At 49.5% G+C, this 20,663-nt stretch overlaps 1 protein-coding gene across 1 annotated transcript; it reads right to left on the bottom strand.

Annotated features, from left to right (window-relative positions):
* Window positions 1-6,361: 6,361 nt before the first annotated feature.
* Window positions 6,362-8,392, bottom strand: LOC143841720 (C2 calcium-dependent domain-containing protein 4C-like). The gene has a single exon (XM_077346397.1). The coding sequence runs from the start codon at window positions 8,300-8,302 to the stop codon at window positions 7,433-7,435; it is 870 nt and encodes a 289-aa protein (XP_077202512.1). The 5' UTR covers window positions 8,303-8,392; the 3' UTR covers window positions 6,362-7,432.
* Between the last annotated feature and the right edge of the window lie 12,271 nt (window positions 8,393-20,663).

Raw genomic sequence — 20,663 nt, 5'->3', positions numbered from 1 at the left:
AAGGCTTGATAGTTACCTGTCTGAGGAGTGGTGGGTCAGAGGAAGAAGCACGAACCAGCGTGGGAGGTCCCGGGTTGGAAGACACTCAGAGTGGCTGTGTGAAGCCACAGTTTTTATAGGATTTTGGGAAGGGGGCTATGTGACAAGGCTCAGGTAAGCATGTGCTGGAAGTTTCCAGGGTCCCCAGAGATTAGGACAATACCTGGCCAAGTGGGGGGATGGCTGTAAATGGATTTGGATAAAGGTAGATATCAGGTCTAGCTGGCAGGATGTGGGGAGGAGATTTCCCCTGGCAGAGGGGCCAAGTGTGAAAAATGTTGCAAGACAAAGGATTTTCCTAGGAGCCCTTAGGCAAACAGGAGGAAGCCAGTCCACTCCCTTAGAAATACAATGGGGGGGGGGGGTGAGCTGATGCAAGCTTGAGTCCAGAGGCACCTCTGGGTCAGGCAAAGGCTGTCATTCCAAACCTAAGGCAGAGATGGAGTCTGGCCTGGCTTGGCCGACCCTAGCAGTGTTGTCTTGGCTTTAGCTTAAGCCTAGACTATTGTGGGGTGCCATTGGTTATAGAAGACAGTATGCATGTCAATGAGGCAGGGGCCCTGCCACACTTAACATAGTCCCACCCCCCTGCTCAGTGCAGGATCAGGCTTAAGCATCCAGGAGAAGGATCTGTCCAGCTGCCGCTTGAAGACTGCCAGTGAGGGGGAGCTCCCCACCTCCTTAGGCAGCCCATTCCACTGCTGAACTAGAATCATAGAATCCTAGAGTGGGAAGGGGCCATAGAGACCATCTAGTCCCATCCCCTGCTCAGTGCAGGATCAGGCTTAAGCATCCAGGAGAAGGATCTGTCCAGCTGCCGCTTGAAGACTGCCAGTGAGGGGGAGCTCACCACCTCCGTAGGCAGCCCTTTCCACTGCTGAACTAGAATCATAGAATCCTAGAGTGGGAAGGGGCCATAGAGACCATCTAGTCCCATCCCCTGCTCAGTGCAGGATCAGCCTCAAGCATCCAGGAGAAGGATCTGTCCAGCCGCTGCTTGAAGACGGCCAGTGATGGGGAGCTCCCCACCTCCTTAGGCAGTCGATTCTATTGCCCAGGTTAACCTCAGGTGGCAAGGGAGACCTGAAGCACACCCTCTGAATATTCTCAAAGCCTGAAGAAAGGTCCAGAGGGCTCTCTATGGTAAAAAATGTTGCAAAAGGATTGTCTACGCCAATAGTGGCTCTCCCAGGGTCTCAGATATCCATCTTTGCAATCTTCTGCCACCTTATCCTTTCACCTGGAAACACTGAGGATTGAACCTGGGACCTTTGGAATGCTAAGCAAATGCTCTACCTCTGAGCCACAGCCCCTCCCCACCCATCCCTTTAGGCGGATTGTCCCTAACTTTAGCTGGCAGATGAGCCGGGGTGATGCTCATCACGGCCGCCCTCACTCCCTCCCCAACAACAGACTGTCTGAAGGGACATTTATTATGGACTCAACAACGCGAGAGCTCCAAGCAGCATTATTAGCTATTTTTATGATTTTTATCGGCAATGAAGAGGAACTGAGCATCTGCCCAAAAGCGGCTTTTGAAATGAATCCAACGCTGTCGGTGTGAAGCCATCTGCAAGCAGGCTTGTCTAAATCGAGATGCCGTTATGGCTTAACGTGTTGGCAAGAATACGAAAAGAAAGGGGGGTGGGCGCCTTCCGCCCCTCCCCCACCTGAAAGGCAGGCGCTATTTGGATGGCAAGAAGACTATTTCTTAAATAGAGAGGTCTCATTGGTAGCTTTTATCATGGATGCTCATCCATCGATCAATCGCACAGAGTGTGAAATATAAATCAGAAGGAACGTTGTTCGGATAACCAGACCTCAAGGTTCTTATTGGATATATATAAATTCAAGCCTTTAGCCAGTATTTGGGGAAAGGGGCATGGATGGGCCAGGCTAGCTATTCTGATTGGATCTTGGAAGTTAACCAGGTTCAGCCCTGGATAGGGGTGCTGGGATAAACACAGTCTGTTGTGTGCCTTGACTGGTAGGCATGGACAGATTTGTCTTCCAGGGATCTATCCAATTCCTTTCCAAGCTGCTTATTTCTGTGGCCAGCACAATGTCCTCTGGCAGGGAATTCCACATTTTAATCACTTTCAGTGTAAAGTAGTATTTCCTTTTGCCTGTCCAGAACCTACTGCCCGTCAGTTTCATGGGATATCCTCAAGCTCTACGATTTTCAGAGAGGGAGAAAAACTTAAAACATAGATGGAGAGCCAGCTCGGTGTAGTGGTTAGGAGTGTGGACTTCTAATCTGGAGAGCTGAGTTTAATTCCCCGCTCCCCCACATGCAGCCAGCTGGGTGTTCTTGGGCTAGTCACAGCACTGATAAAGCTGTTCTGACTGAGCAGGAATATCAGGGCTCTCTTAGCCTCACCCACCTCGCAGGGTGTCTGTGGGGAAAGGAAAGGGAAGGCGAATGGAAGCCACTTTGAGACTCCTTCAGGTAGTGAAAAGCAGCATATAAGTACCAACTCTTTTTTGCCTCTGTGCATTTAATTGCACATTTAATCTCCATTGTGATGAGTGGGGAATCAAACCCAGCACACCACATTAGAGGCTACCACGCTTCACCGCTACATCACACTGGGGCCCTGTGAGGCCAGTGAGCTCTGACAGGACTGTTTTGTAAGAACGGCTCTAACAGGACTGCAACTAGCCCAAGATCACCCACCTGGCTGCACGTGATCACCTTTGCAGCCGGTTCCTTCCTCTATTTAGCAATGGCCTCCTTAGGCCTTCCCTCGCTCTGATGGGCATCAAGAAGCTACCGTATCCTAAACCAGATCCTGGGCTCATCATGCCAGTGTTGTGTACTCAGATTGGCAATTTCCCTTCAGGATCTCTAGCGGAGATCTTTCCCATCACCTCCTGCCTGATCCCATTAACTGGAGATGTTGGGCATTGAGCCTGGGCTCTTCACTGGAGATGCTGGGGTTTGAATCCAGGACCTTCTGCATGCTGGACAGGTGCTCTCTACCGCTATGCAGCAGTGGCCTCAGATCCCTGCCGGACAGCCCCCTGGCCTTGTTGACCCTCATTGCTACTCTCCTGGTGGCCCCCTCTTCCAAAACCGAGCCCAGATTAGGTCCAGGGAAAAACTGCGTTTCATTCCTCCTATCCCTCCCCCCCCCCCGGGAACATCCATCTCATTTGTAGGTCAGTCTCACAGAAACAATACCTCCTGCTTCTCTTCTATCTCTCCCTCCCTCCCTCCCTCCCCGTTCGTCAACTTGCAAAACACCCCAGAGGCAGAAAAGAAACACTCAGTAGCGAGCCCTGAAGGATCTCCCAGATGATTCTGCTTATCTACACACTGATTGTTTTTTAAAGATCTCAAATATCCCCCCCAGGGTTTCCGCCCCCCTGCCATGTTCCTCATTAGATTGCCGTCTTCGGGGTTGCTTTGATAGGAAGCCATAGGGGACCCAAAACTCTCTGGTGGGGAGATGCTATTCCAGGCGACCTTTCTAAGCGTACCAGTTAGCCTTAATTAAAGCAACCCTGTTCATCCGGGGGATTTGTCTATGCTAATAAAGCCGATGCCAGGCAGGCTGTATCATCGCGGTGCTAATATTGGGGAATGCTTCCTGAATGTCGTTTGGAGATATATATATGTGTCTTGTAGCATGCAGAATGATGAGTCTAGGGATCGGACTTCGAGAGAGACTATTAATCCCCCAAGCTCAGTGACGTAGAATCATAGAATTTTGGAGTTGGAAGGTGGCAGGTTACAGTGGAGGAGCAAGAGGGTTGTGAGTGTCCTGCAGAGTGCAGGGGGTTGGACTAGATGACCCATGAGGTCCCTTCCAACTCTATGATTCTATGCAGGAACCTCAAGGGTCCTCTCATCCAGCCCCCTGCAGAATTCACAACTACCTGCCCACCCAGTGCAATCCTGTGCAGGAGGGATGCCAGCCTCCAGGTGGGTCCTGGGGAATCTTCCAGAACTCCAGTTCATCTCCAGACTACAGAAATCTGTCTCTCTGGAGAAGATGAATGCTTTGGAGGGTGGACTCTATGGACTTGGTTTGGACCGAGGTCCCTGACCTCCCAGGCTCCATCCCCAAGGCTCCAGAAATTTCCCAAACTGGACCTTGCAACTCTACCCCTTAACCCCTCCACTATAGAAATATAGAATTGGAAGTGCCATAGAGGCCATCTAGTCCAACCCCCAAGTCCACGAGTTGGCCAGAAGGGACTTGGAAACATTGCTATGTAGACTCACTCCAGTTGAAGCCAGTTGCTTTAGGATGCTTAGGTCTGATCCTGCATTGAGCAGGGGGTTGGACTAGATGGCCTGTATGGCCCCTTCCAACTCTTCTATGATTCTATAATTCTATGATTCTATAAGCCCACTGAAGTCCACACACATAGACTAGGCGCAGGGGAGGCCAAACCATGGCTCTCCAGATGTCCATGGACTACAATTGCCATGAGCCCCTGCCAGCAGGGGCTCATGGTAATTGTAGTCCATGGACATCTGGAGAGCCACACTTTGCACTTCAGTGGCTCTCTTGACTCTCCTGCGGGATCCTTCTAGCCTGCAAAGTGATGTGTGATGGTACTACCACCCTCGTGGTTCACTTGCTCTTCTACAAACAGACCAATAACTTTTTAGGCGCACTGATGGTCTCCCGAAGACGAGCTCTCCGCAAACAAATCCACGCCCCTCTCTCCACCCAGGCGCCCGGACCCCACTGTTTAGCGTCAACGGCCTCCATTGGTTTTTAATAAGTCACACAATGTTTTGAAGCCCATGAAATATTTAACGCCAATAAAGCGGCCGATCATTACTTCGGCTTGTAATGAGAAAAGTAAATTAAGGGCCTGCCATTTCCATCAAACATAAATACTTTATGCAGTTTCTATTTACCACACGGAAGAAGCGGCACGTTTAAGAAAGTCTAGGGGCAACGCAATTGAAATACTTGTGCAGGGGCAAGAGGCAGACGGAGCTTTCTTGTTTTAAAAGAATCTCCTGGAAATTTGCTCGGGAGGGGAACCTAGGCAGTGAGGGGGCTGTAGCTCAGTGGAAGAGCATCTGCTTGATACACGGAAGGTCACAGGTTCAATCCCTGGCATCTCCCATTAAAAGGATCAAGTTACTTCTGTAAGACTCCCAAGGATCCATCCACTATGTAGTTCAAGCTTAGATTGAATCTGACCACTGCTCCATCCAATCAGCGTTATTGGCTGAGGTGGGCAGTGGCCCTGCAAGGTTTTCAGGCAGAGGTCTTTCACATCACCTGCAACCTGGTTCTTGCTTGGTCCAGCTTGGTGTCGGGGTGAGGAGTGGAAGCTTCTAATTTGGAGAACTGGATTCTCCATTCCTTCTCCACAGGCAGCCAGCTGGGTGACCTTGAGCCAGTCCCCAGCTCTCTCAGAGCTCTCTCAGCCCCTCAAATTTCATAGACTGTTGTTGTGGGAAGAGGAAGGGTAGGTGATCCTAAGCTGCCCTGAGACACAGTGGGACTGCTGGGTGACCTGGGGCTAGTCTCAGTTCTCTCAGGGCTCTCTCAGCCTTACCTACCTCACTGGGTGCCTGTTTTTTGGAGAAAAAGGAAAAGCAATTCTCTGCCCCTTTGAGACGCGTTTGAGTAGTGAAAAGTGGGATACAAGAAAACAAAACAAAACAGTTTCTCTCTTCCTAAGTGGAGGTGCCGGGGATTGAACTAGGGACCTTCTGTCTGCTTAAGAGATGCTTTGCCGCTGAGCCACATCTCCTCCTGCAGTGTTTCCTCTCCCACTGTCCCTCCTCTCTGATCCAAACTGACTTGGACTGCTCATTCTTAAATCAGACAGAGACAGAGACAGAGACAGAGACAGAGACAGAGTCAGAGACAGAGACAGAGACAGAGACAGAGACAGAGACAGAGAGAGTTAACAATTACAATATTCTACCCAAGAAGAAGAGTTGGTTTTTATGCTCTGTTTTTCCCTGCCTGAAGGAGTCTCAAAGCAGCTTACAAGCACTTTTCCCTTCCTCCCCCCTCCTCTCCACAGCATCCCCCCTGTGAGGTAGGTTAGGCTGAGTGAGCTCAAACAGCCCCGCTCTGTGAGGACAGCACCATCAGGACTGTGACTGGCTCAAGGTCGTCCAGCTGGCTTTCATGTGAGAGAGCAGGGCATCAACTCCGTCTCGCCAGATTAGAAGCCGCCGCTCTTAATGACTAACCCACCAAGCTGTTTTCTCCCCGTTTCAGCCTTGCTTTCTAAAGAGGTGGATTTGCAGCTAGGAAATCTGCACACTAACCTGCTCTGAATCGTTCTTCTTCTTTGAGCGCCGGGAGGACCAAGAAGCATGGCTAGAGCCAGAACAATCAACTCTGCTGCTTTTATTTCATTTTGATTCTCTGCTCCTGAACCCTGATTGACTGCTATGCAGTGGTTCCAAAAATGTGAATTAAAAAACAAACAAATTGCATCCGTTCCTTTCCTTCATAGCCTTCTACCCCTGACCCGACCACCTTTTGCTTCCCCCCAAAACAGTTACAATTTGCAGGCTAACTTTAACAAGTGAGTGCTTACTGACCGACACTTCCTCCCCCTCCCCAAACTTGAGAGCTGGTGAGGACGTCACCATGGCAAAGATTTCCACCCCACTGCAAACAGGTAATCGTCCATAGTGCCCCAGTCATGATCTTGCACAATTCCCCAGGTGCATTTCACGGGCCCTGGTTGCACGAAACAGCCCGAGAAAACCAGAGGAAAGAAACCTCCCCCAGAAAAAAAGTCCTACAATATATCAGGTTCGATAAAAGAGTCGTAGAGTTCTATCAAGTCCCTTGGAGAAAGGAACCTCGTCATGGCCACAAATTTTGTCAGTCTTGAAGGTGTTGCTGGCTCTTTTCTCCTGAAGAAGTGAGCAGTGACTCCCTAAAGCTCCGCCCCTGTCACAAATTTTGTTCATCTTTAAGGTGCGATTGGATTCTTGCTCGTTTCTACTCCCATAATGGTGGCAGAGATGTTGGCGTCGTCACAGTTTAGCACATGGAAATCATGCTTAAGTGTGCCATTATGAGAACGAGGCGCCAGCTGGACCAAGTTGGCCCCGTCCTTCACAACGCGGAGGCCTCATGGCCTTCTAGAATAGACTCACGCTTGGCCTCCAGACGCACATCTGGGGAACTCTGTTCATGCTCGGTCTTGGCATGGCTGGGTTCTCTGTCCACATCCTCCGAAGGCACCAGTCTGCTCTTCCAAAAGGACGTGCATATGGATTTGCTCCTCACACTTTAATAAATGAGGAAGCCCACAATGTCACCACGCCAGCTTGAGATGTCATATTCACCCGGGACGTTCCCGCTTGGCGTTTTGGTGGCCCGCCTCCGGATGTCTCAAATGTGATTTCGGCACCCAAGTGGAACTCCACTGGCCTGCCCTGGTGTTAGGAGCCTGGGTGGTTCATGGACGTCGTGGTTGACGTCTCTGATGTGTCCACAGCTCCACCTTTCGAGCGGAACTTCTTGAAGATGGGCAGGTGCTTCCTCACCAGCAGCTGCAACCGTTTCTTCTTGCAGGTCTTGGGGCCTCTTTCCGAACTCGGAGTGTGCTGTAGAGAAGTGGGGGTCTGCTTGCTGAACAGCTTTTCCTGGGATGGGGGACGGGGGCTCTTGGCCGAGTGGTTCCCCCATTTCCGAGATGGGTTACGAACCGTCAGCGGGCTGGACGGACGCCGAGACGAACTGGGGTTCTTCTTTTGAGACAGGACGAGCCTCAGCTCTGCAGATCTGTAGCCGAAGAAGAGAGACTCTTTCCTCCGGATGGTGGGGCTTTCCCCCAGCGCCAGGAATCCATAAGGGGTGGTGATTTTGGGCAGGTGGGGCAGAGAAAGAGCTGCTCGGGTTGCAGGATCAGAGTGGTCTCCTGCCTTCACCTCAGGCTCAGAAGAGAAGGCGGCCTCTGTGGACCCCAGACTTTCTCTCTTGCCCCACATTTCTGGACCAAGGACCCTTCTTTTTAGACACCACTCGGATTGGCTCCTTGTCGCTCGAGGTCTTTGGACGGCTTCTCCAGGGGCAGCAAGCCCAAGAGATGTCTTCCGGGCATCTTTGGAGTGAACAGCAAGATGGCCCACCTCCAAGGAAGGGATGCAGAATTTGGGGATGCGATCTGGAGTCACCACCACACTGAAGACACCTCTGCTCCTTGGCCAGGCTTTCTCCTCGGGAAGCGGCCGGCTGCTTTTGGTGCCCGTCCAGGTGAGCATCGTCTCCAGGGCACCTTTGAGGGAAAGGTGGGACTCTGCCGACAACATAGCTGCTCGACGTTGAAGCTTGTTTTAGGGGGAAAGAATTTGGCAAACTGCTTTTGCTGTCTGAACTCTTTCACAAGGCTCTGGGGTGGAGAGGGCTGCCCCGGGGCTTATAAAACAAAGTGACCCACGTCATCCGGCCCGGAGACGGCATCGGCATGGCAACCAAAGATAAGAAAGCTTGCAGGCTCCGGCTTCTCGACTTAGCACACGATTCACCCGACACCCTTTCATTCCTCCTTTTAATGCAACCCCCTCCAGAAGGCCAGTTCTAATCTCTCTCTCTCTCTCTCTCTTTCTCTGTTGGGATTAGCAGGCCCTTCCTGGCCACCTGCAGGGGGCTGGCAGGAAGAAGGAGAAGGAGAAGGAGAAGGAGAAGGAGAAGGAGAAGGAGAAGGAGAAGGAGAAGGAGAAGGAGAAGGAGAAGGAGAAGAAGAAGAATTTGTTTTTTGTATACTGCTTTTCTCCACCAGAAGGAATCTCAAATTGGCTGACAGTTGCCTTCCCTTCCTCTCCCCACAACAGACACCCCATGAGGGAGGTGAGGCTGAGAGAGCCCTGATATTACTGAAGAAGAAGAGTTGGTTCTTATATGCTGCTTTTCTCTACCCAAAGGGGTATCAAAGCGGCTTAGAAATACCTTCCCTTTGTCTCCCCACAACAGACACCCTGTGAGGTGGGTGAGGCTGAGAGAGCTCTGACAGGACTGCTTGGTGAGAACAGTTCTATCAGGACTATGATGAGCCCAAGGTTACCCAGCTTGGTGCATGTGGCGGAGCAGGGAATGAAATCCATCTGGCCAGATTAGGATGGGAAACTCCTGGAAATTTGAGAACAGAGCTTGGGGAGCGCCAAGCATCTCAGTGGGGTACAGTGTCCTAGAGTCGAACCTCTGAAGCAACTGACCTCTGTAGTGTGGAGATGAGCTTTAATTCTGGGGGATCCCCTGGTCCCATCTGGAGGTTGGCATCTCTACGCTCTGGTTCCCTATAAAACAGTTTGGGTAAGGAGTCAAACTTTACCAAACATTTCACGATTATCTTGATCATACATGTAAATGACTGCAAGACTGCAAAAAAAAAGTTTTTTTTTTTTAAACTTAGGGCCAGTGTTGTAATGCAATCACAGAGGGGGGGGGGGGAAGGGGGAGGGGAGAAGGGAGGGGGAGAGAGGGAGGATGGTGATGATGAGAGGGGCATGCCCAAACAACTAAAACGGCAGGTCCTGGGAATAACCATATTGGACCCAATTCTGCATTGGGCAGCTCTGAATAAGATCCCCGCTAGATTTTGCTTAAAAAGCTGAAATCCAGTTTTCTGTAGATTCCTCTGCTGCAGGCCAAATGAGGGGGCCACTTGGCTCTGTGCCTGAAGAAGGAAATTTCAGAGCGGAAACGGAACTCCAAAGGTTATTGCTAGTGTGGAAACAGTCCGAGACTCCTTTGGGTAGTTAAATGCAAGCCTCTCCCCCCCAAACACCCACTTTTCTTTATTTCAAACACAGAGACTAAATCTCTGCTCAGGAGAACCAAGGAATGGGTTCATTGGAGGCTGTTTTGATACATTTTTGGGGGAGCTGAACTTTGAGAAGCTCAGATGACTTGTTCTGTGAACTGGCTTTGGACAGGTCTGGAAAAAGGATACAAAACAAGAGAACCTGTGCAAGGCCTTGGGAAAGGGAAGAGTTCCTGTTTTGGGGCCTGTTGGCCCCCACCCAGTGGAATGAGCTTCCAGAGCACATCTGGGCCCTGCCAGAACTGGCACAGGGCCTGCAAGGTGGAGCTCTTTCTGGTTGGTTTTAAGTATTCAACTCCACTTTTGGATTTTCAGTTAGCTTAAGGGACCATTTCCCTCTGTCAGTGTTGCTCAACATCATGTACATCGCCCTGAGACAGTTCGGTGGATACGGAGGCATGCAAATCAGATCAATCAATCAATGAATGTGGCCTTTGACCTCAACCTTCAGTTCCGTGCACCTCCAGTTGAAAGCACCAGGGAGCAGGTGATGTGACAGACCTTAGCTGAGAACCTGGAGAGCAGCTGCCAGCTTGAGCAGGCAATACTGACTAGGGTTGCATGTTCTGTTGTGCTTCGGACGCTTCGGTGAGCACCGAAGCCCAAGGTGGTCAGCACCGTGGCAAGGAGGGGAGGAGCACCAGCAGCATGCCAGCTGGTGTCCACATGCAGGTGCAGGACCCCCGGTGCTGCCCCTTCCCTCAGAGCCACAGCGTTGTCTGCCTCAGGCTTCCGTGCTTGACAAAGCGGACAAAGTGCGCCAGAGTGTGCAACTCTAATACTGAACTCAATAGATTTCTCGATTCAGCTTCACGTGTGTTGTCATGTGTGTTTGGCCATCGCTAGATACAAATGCCCCCACCAACTCCTCAAAAAACACAGTGGCGCACTTCCATTACGAACCGGTTATAACTTCCACATGTCCCTCAAAGGAAAAGCCATGCAGAGCTCATTCTGATCTCGCAAAAGCAAGGCAACTAGGGCCTTATGGCCATGGTTTGTTGTTGTTGTTAGGTGTGAAGTCGTGTCCGATCCATCACGACCCCTTGGACAATGATCCTCCAGGCCTTCCTGTCCTCTACCATTCCCCGGAGTCCATTTAAGTTTGCACCGACTGCTTCAGTGACTCCATCCAGCCACCTCGTTCTCTGTTGTCCCCTTCTTCTTTTGCCCTCGATCGCTCCCAGCATTAGGCTCTTCTCCAGGGAGTCCTTCCTTCCCATGAGGTGGCCAAAGTATTTGAGCTTCATCTTCAGGATCTGGCCTTCTAAGGAGCAGTCCGGGCCATGGTTAGAGCTCTCCATTCCAGGGAGAGACACAGCTGGCCCTTCTGTCCTGTTTGTCATCTTGAAATTCAGCCAGGAGCAGTCTTGTGTTTCTGCCATCTGTGCAGCCCGTCGGTAGATCCCTACGACCCCTTGCAGGGTTTCCAAAGCTTCTATACTGTACCTATTGTTTTGTTTCTTCTTCCTTACCCAGTCTGTTTGGGATTACAACCGGTGCTTTTAAAGAGGATCGTTTTAATTCCGTCAAGTTTTGTGTTTCCTGGATGCTACGTGAGATGAGCTGAAACGTTTCCTCCCCCCCTCAGTGCAGTTTTGTGGGGCTTATTATAGATGGCGCGATATGCGCTGGGCCATCTGGACAGGAGTGAAAAGAGAGAGAAATGAGCACACAAGCAGAGGGATTTCTTCCTCGGTGTTGCTGTGATGGCCACCCCTGCTTGCAATACCGGCGGTTTGCTTTAGGTGGCAGCAGCATCTTAGGGATGGATTCGGGACCAGCCGAAAGGGCTGCAGCTTCAGATAATGTCTTTGGTTATTTCAGGTTTAAGGGGGGGGGGGGTAGAATCATAGAATCATAGAGTTGGAAGGGGCCATACAGGCCATCTACGCCAGGGGTAGTCACACTGCGGCCCTCCAGATGTCCATGGACTACAATTCCCAGGAGCCCCTGCCAGCATTCGCTGGCAGGGGCTCCTGGAAATTGTAGTCCATGGACATCTGGAGGGCCGCAGTTTGACTACCCCTGATCTACGCCAACCCCCTGCTCAATGCAGGATCAGCCAAGCTGTGGCTACCCAGATGTTCATGGGCTACAGTTCCCATGAGCCTCTGTCAATCAGCCATGCTGGCAGGGTCTCATGGTATTCGTAGTCCATGGACATCTGGACAGCCAAACATTGGCCAACCCAGGCCTAAAGCATGCAGGAGAAGGATCTGTCCAGCCACTGCTTGAAGACTATCAGTTAGGGGGAGCTCCCCACCTCCTCAGGAAGCCCATATAGCTGCTGAACTACTCAGACTGTCACTTTTTCTGGTCCCCAACCTTTTTATCACCGGGGACCACTCAACATTTGACAATTTTACTGAGGCCCGGTGGGGGGGGTAGTTTACTCCTCTACTCTCAACCACTGCCCTAACTCTCTCTGATCGCTACGGTAATGTTTAAACATCCCTTCAAAATAAGATACAGACACGCCACAACAATGAACATAAGGAACATTTTATTTTAATGGAAATTTTAACTCGTGACAATGACAAATCAATGGGAACCCTGAGCTTGTTTCTCTGCAACGAGATAGTCCCCTCTGGGAGTGATGGGAGACAAGGACACCCGAAGTGTGTTGTAAAGGGCCGGGGGGGGGGGATGAAGTAAAGGGCCGGGGGGGGGGGAGAAGGCGTCCTTCGCGGCCCACCTCCAATTAGTTGATGGACCACATGTGGTCCGCAGTCCACAGGTTTGGGATTGCTAATCTAGTCAATATCTTTCTACACATAGTGTAAAGCCATGACTGCGGGTCCTCTCCTGCCCACAGGAACCTCTCCCTGCCCAACCTTTCAGATCCTTCAAGAGAGCCATCCTGTCTCCTCTCAGCCTCCTCTTCTCCAGGCTGAACATTTCCAGGTCCCTCAGCCTTTCCTCACAGGGCTTGGTCCTCAGGCCCCAGATCACCCTCCTCACTCTCCTTTGCCCCCTCTCCATTTTGTCCACGTCCTTTCTGAAGTGAGGCCTCCAGAACTGCATCCAGAACTCCAGGTGGGCTCTGACCTATGCGGTAAACAGTGGGACCAGGACACCTGACTAATAAGTAACAATGATAAATAATGCTGGCTGACTAGGACATCTTGAGTGGCTAGCTGTGGAGGGGCGGTGGCTCAGGGTCAGAGCATCTGCTCGGCATGCAGAAGGTCCCAGGTTCAATCCCTGGCATCACCCGTTAAAAGGATAAGGCAGGAGGTGACATGAAAGACCCCTGTTTGAGCCTCGGGACAGCCACTAACAGCCCGAGGAGGCAACCAAGATGACTGGTGGACTGGAACAACTTCCCTATAAGGAAAGGCTGAACAGTCTGGGATTTTTCCATTTAAAAAACAGGTGAATAGACGGAGGGCATGAGAGAGATTAATTAAGTCATGCATGGGGTGGAGAGAGCTGGCAAGGGAAATGTTTCTTCCTTTCCCAAAATTCCAGGGCATCCAATGAAGCTGATGGGCAGTAGGTTCACCACTGCTGCTCCATCTACGAACACAAATGCCTGTTAACAGGGAGATAATGAGGGATACAAAATTAAAATGGAGGTGTAATAACTAGAATCATAGAATCATAGAGACGGAAGGGGCCATAAAGGCCATCTAGTCCAACCCCCTGCTCAACGCAGGATCAGCCCTAAGCATCCTAAAGCATCCAACTGACTTCCTCTGGAGAGCAACCAAAATGGCCTGCATTGTTCCGGTACGGGAATCTTCTATCTAATCTAATAAAATGTGTCTTGTATTTCTGACAACATGCTGAAGGTTCCCAAGCCTCCTATTGGTGGAATGCCCTCCCCACAGGGCCAATGGCTGCTCTTGTTCAGGATTCCATACTTCCATACTTATTTCAGACCTGCTGGGAAGGAGCCTCTGACAGCCCCTGACTGAGGGGAGGGACGTGTTTCCAAGAGCAACGCAGGGGAGTCGGTGGACATGGGCCTACATCCCTTCTGCCTAGCAGTTGTCTGACAGGGAGGGTGGCCACAGAAAAGTCCCCTCTCACTTAAAATACTGCTGTGGCTGTCCTTGCTGCTGGCCGGAAGACACAGCCAAGCCACGCGTGTCTCTTCTTCACCACTTTCTGAAGATTTGAGGCCTACTGCACAGGGTTGTTGTGCAGATGAAAACGGATGCCGTTGCAGGGGTTCTTTCACATCCTGTTTCATCTGCACAGGAACCCTGTACAGTAGGCCTCAAGTGCTACATCTCCACAACAACCTGTGGGAGGCCTTAAGTGTCATGTCCACCGTCCAAAGTAGTTGTTTTTGCCTTCGGAGCTGATCTTTATAGTCTGGAGATGAGCTGTAATTCCAGGTGATCTCCAGGCCCCACCTGGAGGTTGGCTACCCCGGGACTTTTGAGTCTAATGCTTCTGCAGCCACCCAACCAATTTCAAAGCACCCTATGACCTATTCAGGTGAAGAAAACATTTCAGAGAGGAGGTAAGATTGTCAGATAGGTGTAGGTTCATGTTCTGGAAATACACATTTCCAAGGTGTGCATGAACCTGAACTTGGGTCAGGCCTGCTGTGCACAGAGAGACCTCCTCCTAGGGTTGCCAGCTTCCAAGTGAGGCACTAAACTCACACCAATCCATGAGCTAGTGCTGTTGCATTACAGCACACAATGGGTTTTATTACTGGTTTTATCATAAAGCACAGCATCGCTCTACGGTCAACTGAGTTTTGAGCTGGGTATTCAGGGGGGAAAATGACAGTAAATTCTGGAAACTTCTAAAACAAGCTAATGATATCTTCCTTCCTTCCTTCCTTCCTTCCTTCCTTCCTTCCTTCCTTCCTTCCTTCCTTCCTTCCTTCCTTCCTTCCTTCCTTCCTTCCTTCCTTCCTTCCTTCTTTGCTTCTTTGCTTCTTTGCTTGCTTGCTTGCTTGCTTGCTTGCTTGCTTGCTTGCTTCCTTCCTTCCTTCCTTCCTTCCTTCCTTCCTTCCTTCCTTCCTTCCTTCCTTCCTTCTTTGCTTGCTTGCTTGCTCCCTTCCTTCCTTCCTTCCTTCCTTCCTTCCTTCCTTCCTTCCTTCCTTCCTTCCTTCCTTCCTTCCTTCCTTCCTTCCTTCCTTCTTTGCTTGCTTGCTTGCTTGCTTCCTTTCCGGCATTTGAATCCCTGGGAGGGAGGAACTTGCTACAAACTCAATCAAAGCTCCCTTGTAAAACCAGGTTTAATAAAGCTAAGCTACCTACATCGATGTAACGCTTTCCCATAAAGGGGAAAAAAAGAAAAATCAGCATGGAGAGTCCCTTTGGTTCAAACATATCAACCCGGTTTGTAATTTAAAGTTTAATTGCAACTTTTATGTGAATTGGAAACCTAACATTTTCCTGGAAGTCTCTTGGACTTCTCTCTGACGCCCCTCCCCTGCCAAAATAGCGGTTTCCTTTACAAAGTGCTTCAGTGTATCATTTTTATGTAGCCGGAGTTTGTCGCCTCTCGGAATGGTGGCGTGTGGACCTGTTTTCATACATTTTTTAAGAGGAGCTTATAGGAAAAGTTAGAGCGACGGCAATAATATTTGTATTGGTTCTGTAAATCAAAACAAGGTTTGTAAAATTAACGAGAATCCACTAAGTCTTTAAATCCCCGGCGATCGCGCCGCAGCTAGGGGAACAAGACAAATAAATATGAGATGAGGGTAGAACTGTTCAAGGGAAATGCTTGACTTCATTAACTTCCCTCTTAGAATCCTAGAATCGTAGAGTTGGACGGGACCTCCTGGGTCATCTAGTCCAACCCCCTGCACTATGCAGGACACTCATCACCCTATCATTCGTCCACTGTCACCTGCCACCCCCTTGAGCCTTCACAGAATCAGCCTCTCTGTCAGATGGCTCTCCAGCCTCTGTTTAAAAATCTCCAAAGATGGAGAACCCACCACCTCCCGAGGAAGCCTGTTCCACTGAGGAACCGCTCTGTCAGGAACGTCTTCCGGATGTTGAGACGGAATTTCTTTTGAATTAATTTCATCCACTGGTTCTAGTCCAGCCCTCTGGGGCAAGAGAGAACTCTGCTCCATCCTCTATATGAATCATAGAATCATAGAGTTAGAAGGGACCTCCTGGGTCATCTAGTCCAACCCCCTGTACTATGCAGGACACTCACAACCCTATCGCTCATCCACTGTCACCTGCCACCCCCTTGAACCTTCACAGAATCAGCCTCTCTGTCAGATGGCTATCCAGCCCTTGTTTAAAAATCTCCAAAGATTTTTTGTTTAAAAATCTCCAACCCACTACCTCCCGAAGAAGCCTGAAAAACTGTCAGGAACTTCTTCCGGAGGTTTAGACAGAATTTCTTTTGAATTGATCATGTTACAACGTTCTTTAAAAGTCTTGCACAGCAGGCACCATTTTGCCAAACAGAAAAGATTTGAAAAGAGGAAGGGAGCAAGGCATGATGCGAGGCTGCCTCAGATGTGGAAATCATGTCACAAATTTCAGCCTAGGAAATGAGGGGAGGAAAACCCAAACGCAGAAAATCTCAAAAGATGGAGAAACCACCACCTCCCGAGGATGCCTGTTGCACTGAGGAACTGCTCTAACCGCCAGGAACTTCTTCCAGATGTTTAGCCAAAACTTATTCTGAATTTTGTCTACTTGGACTGACAATATTTCTCCTGGGTCTCAGACTGAGGTCTTTCATATCACCGGTCAAGTGACTCTTTAACCACCAATGCCAGAGATCAAACATGGGCTTTTCTGCATTAAAAGCAGAGGCTCTTTCACGGAGCCATGTCCTCTCCCTTCAAACGAAGGCACACCGTGCATTGCTTTTTCCCCCCCTAATGAAATGCTCAGTTTTGCAGGAAAGGAGGTTGGTTGTCACATCAGCCGCGGGAGCGGGGTTCATAAATGAAGTGCCTTTTCTCCTTGCAATACACTGGAGAGCGTCATCCGTACCGAACAGAGGATAATCACTCATTCTGATGTCTCCCTTCTCTGGACAGTGAAGTTTGTGCTTATTTATTTGGAATATTGTAACGTTTCTTTCCTGAAGCCTGGGCCTCAGGGTTATAGACCAATGAAATCTGGCTACAGGGATTCTCCTACGACCACCAATGCTTTTGGAAAGGGGAAATTAGTTCCTAGAATCATAGAATCATAGAATCATAGAATCATAGAATCGTAGAATCATAGAATCATAGAATCATAGAACCATAGAGTTGGAAGGGGCCATTCAGGCCATCTAGTCCAACCCCCTGCTCAACGCAGGATTAGCCCTAAGCATCCTAAAGCACTGTGAAGTGTATTGCTTAACCCCTTAGTTCTCAGTCTCAAGCCAACAAAAAATCACACATAACAAAGATGGAGGAAGAGAGTTGGTTTTTATGGCCCACTTTTGACTGCACCAAAGAATCTCAAAGTGGCTTACAATCAACCTTCCTATCGTCTCCGAACAACAGACACCCTGTGAAGTCGGTGGGGCTGAGAGAGCTCTGGAGAACTGCTCTGTACGAACAGTTCTAACAGGGCTAGCCCAAGATCGCTCAGCTGGCTGCATGTGGAGGAGCGGGGAGTTAAACCCGGCTCACCAGATTAGAAGCCACCACTATTAAGCACTACACCAAACCAGCCCCTTCCATTTCCCTGGTGCTGTGTGATATTCCCCCTCTCTGCTGAGTCCTACAACTGTTAAGCCACCAAGATCCTTTGGCCATTTTATGAGAGGGTTTAAGGGAAAAGGTTGAATGTCAGTATTAATGTTACAATGTATTGTTTATGTATTTATTTTTATATTTATACTCCGCCTCTCCTGGCAACTGCCGGCCCGAAGCGGCTCACAATAATAATACGAGTTGGTTCTTATATGCCGCTTACCTCTACCTGAAGGAGTCCCAAAGCAGCTTACAGTCGCCTTCCCTTCCTCTCCCCACAACAGACACCCTGTGAGGGAGGAGAGGCTGAGAGAGCCCTGAGATTACTGAAGAAGAAGAAGAGTTGGTTCTTATATGTCACTTTTCTCTCCCCGAAGGAGTCTCAAAGTGGTTTCCAATCGCCTTCCCTTTCCTCTCCCCACAATAGACATCCTGTGAGGGAGGGGAGGCTGAGAGAACCCTGAGATTACTGAAGAGGAAGAAGAGTTGGTTCTTATATGCCGCTTTTCTCTACCCGAAGGAGTCACAAAGCGGCTTCCAGTTGCCTTCCCTTTCCTCTCCCCACAACAGACACCCTGTGAGGTGAGCGAGGCTGAGAGAGCCCTGATATTACTGAAGAAGAAGAAGAGCTGGTTCTTAGATGCCGCTTTTCTCTACCCGAAGGAGGCTCAAAGCGGCTTCCAATCGCCTTCCCTTTCCTCTGAATGATCAGTTTGTCTCATTCCCGAATGAGCAGGAATGAGCAGTTTGGCTTGGATGAGCCAAAACAACACCCAAATCATCATTAATTCAGGTAATTTTGGGTTATCTGCATTAAATGCCCCATGCCTATCCTCAATTCTTCTGTAATAGGTAAGTATCACCCACTCTTACGATTGAATCCGCCCATTTTCTTAGGAAATGTTTGCTCTTCCCCAAATGCATCTCCTTGGGCACAAGTTAAGTTATCTTTATTTAAAAGGGTTTCTACCCGGGAAAAGTTCTCCATTGATATTGTTAAAAAACAAAATCCTATAGCTACACAGCCTCTTTCTAGTACATTAAATAATTCCTCATAATTCCACTCATGGGATCCATTTTGGGTAACTTCTCCCTCCCTCCCTCCCTCCCTCCCTTAGCCCTGAGTCCTATTCTTCTCCTCCCTCCTTCCCTCCCTCCCTCCCTCCCTCCCTCCTTTCCTTCTTTCCTTCCTTAACCCTGAGTCCTTCCTTCCTTCCTTCCTTCCTTCCTTCCTTCCTTCCTTCCTTCCTTCCTTCCTTCCTTCCTTCCTTCCTTCCTTCCATCTGTCTTTATTTTCCATCCTTCCTTCCTTCTTTCCTTCTTCCTTCCTTCCTTCCTTCCCTTCCTTCCTTCCCTTCCTTCCTTCCTTCCTTCCTTCCTTCCTTCCTTCCTTCCGTCTGTCTTTATTTTCCTTCCTCCCTCCCTCCCTCCCTCCCTCCCTCCCTCCCTCCCTTCCTTCCTTCCTTCCTTCCTTCCTTCCTTCCTTCCTTCCGTCTGTCTTTATTTTCCTTCCTTCCTTCCTTCCTTCCTTCCTTCCTTCCTTCCTTCCTTCCTTCCTTCCTTCCTTCCTTCCTTCCTTCCTTCCTTCCTTCCTTCTCTCTCTGATTCAGGTGAATTACCAGACGGTTAGCCAATTAACCTGTGCCCTATATCCAGGGTGGCGTCATACTCTAGTTCCTCAACCACATTCTCGACTGCTGTGCGGCAGACTTCCTTAAGTGCCTACTCAGTTCCTGTCTCCCATTTCCATCTCCTGCAGGGTTCATCCCCCACGGCTCCCTTTGTTCCCCATCTTTTTGTTTCCACCTCATCCCTTTCCTCCTGGAACGCCTCTTGGCCTCTTTGTGTATGTAGCCTATGCAGCATCAGCCTCTGAAACATCTTTTGCTCCTACTGAAATGACTTCAGTCTATAGCAGCCAAATGGAAATTGGCATTCATATAAAAATATAGATCTTCTGAAGTTCTGCATTGCTTTTTAAAGTCTCTATTGACTGCTAGAGAGGGAAGCTCTTGAGTCACTCCAAATTATACGAGCATTTTTTATCCTGCCTATAGTTGCCGAGGTCTGTACGTTTCCCATTTTGATGATGGCAGACCACAGGAGACGCCCACAAGCACTTGAAAAAAGGTCTGTTTTTGGAAGGATTGTTCCAAATTGCACTGGGATTGTTTGGGTTTCCCCCCCCCCCCCCGCTTCATACTGTCTTAATGAAATGATGGATTTGTTGAAATTGGAGAGACAAACAGGAAAGCACAATAGTCATCAACAGAAAATTAAAGGCGTTGAAATGTCTTGAACAGGCATTTGAATTGCATTGAATAATCCTTACCTCGTTTTTTCAAAGGTTATCATAGAATCATAGAATCATAGACTCATAGAATCAAAGAGTTGGAAGGGGCCATACAGGCCATCTAGTCCAACCCACTGCTCAATGCAGGATCAGCCCTGAGCATCCTAAAGCATCCAAGAAAAGTGTGTATCCAACCTTTGCTTGACGACTGCCAGTGAGGGGGAGCTCACCACCTCCTTAGGCAGCCTATTCCACTGCTGAACTACTCTGACTGTGAAACATTTTTTCCTGATATCTAGCCTACATCGTTGTACTTGAAGTTTAAAGCCATTACTGCGTGTCCTCTCCTCTGCAGCCAGCAGAAACAGCATCCTGCCCTCCTCCAAGTGACAACCTCCCAAATACTTAAAGAGAGCTATCATGTCCCCTCTCAACCTCCTTTTCTCCAGGCTGAACATTCCCAAGTCCCTCAACCTATCTTCATAGGGCTTGGTCCCTTGGCCCCAGATCATCTTCGTTGCTCTACTCTGTACCCTTGTCTTTTCCAGTGTCTGGTTATTACTGATAAATGTTGGAGACTTGAATGGGCTGGTGAGTTGGGGAACCTACATTTGATATTATTGCCAGCTAGGGTTGCCAACCTCCAAAAGTTCTTATCAGAGCATAAGAGAAGCCATGTTGGAACAAGCCAACGGTCCCTCCAGACCAACACTCTGCGTCATGCAGTGGGCAAAACCCATACACCATCAGAAGGTTGAGCAGTGGGGCCAGAACTCTAGAAGCCCCCCCCCCCGTTGCCTCTCGGGTTCCAAGAATACAAAGCACCACTTCCCCAGACATATGAACATAAGGGAAGCCATGTTGGATCAGGACAATGGCCCATCCACTCCAAAACTAGACTATGCTGCATTTCAAGATTGT

The sequence above is a fragment of the Paroedura picta genome, chromosome 7 (assembly GCF_049243985.1).
Source record: "Paroedura picta isolate Pp20150507F chromosome 7, Ppicta_v3.0, whole genome shotgun sequence".
NCBI classification, from domain to species: domain Eukaryota; kingdom Metazoa; phylum Chordata; class Lepidosauria; order Squamata; family Gekkonidae; genus Paroedura; species Paroedura picta.
The sequence above is the reverse complement of the archived record's forward strand: the minus strand, read 5'-3'. Positions and strand labels throughout refer to the sequence as shown.

What these genes read in the sequence shown, in the direction of transcription:
- LOC143841720 (XM_077346397.1), bottom strand. Translation starts at nt 8,302, where the DNA reads ATGTTGTCGGCAGAGTCCCACCTTTCCCTCAAAGGTGCCCTGGAGACG.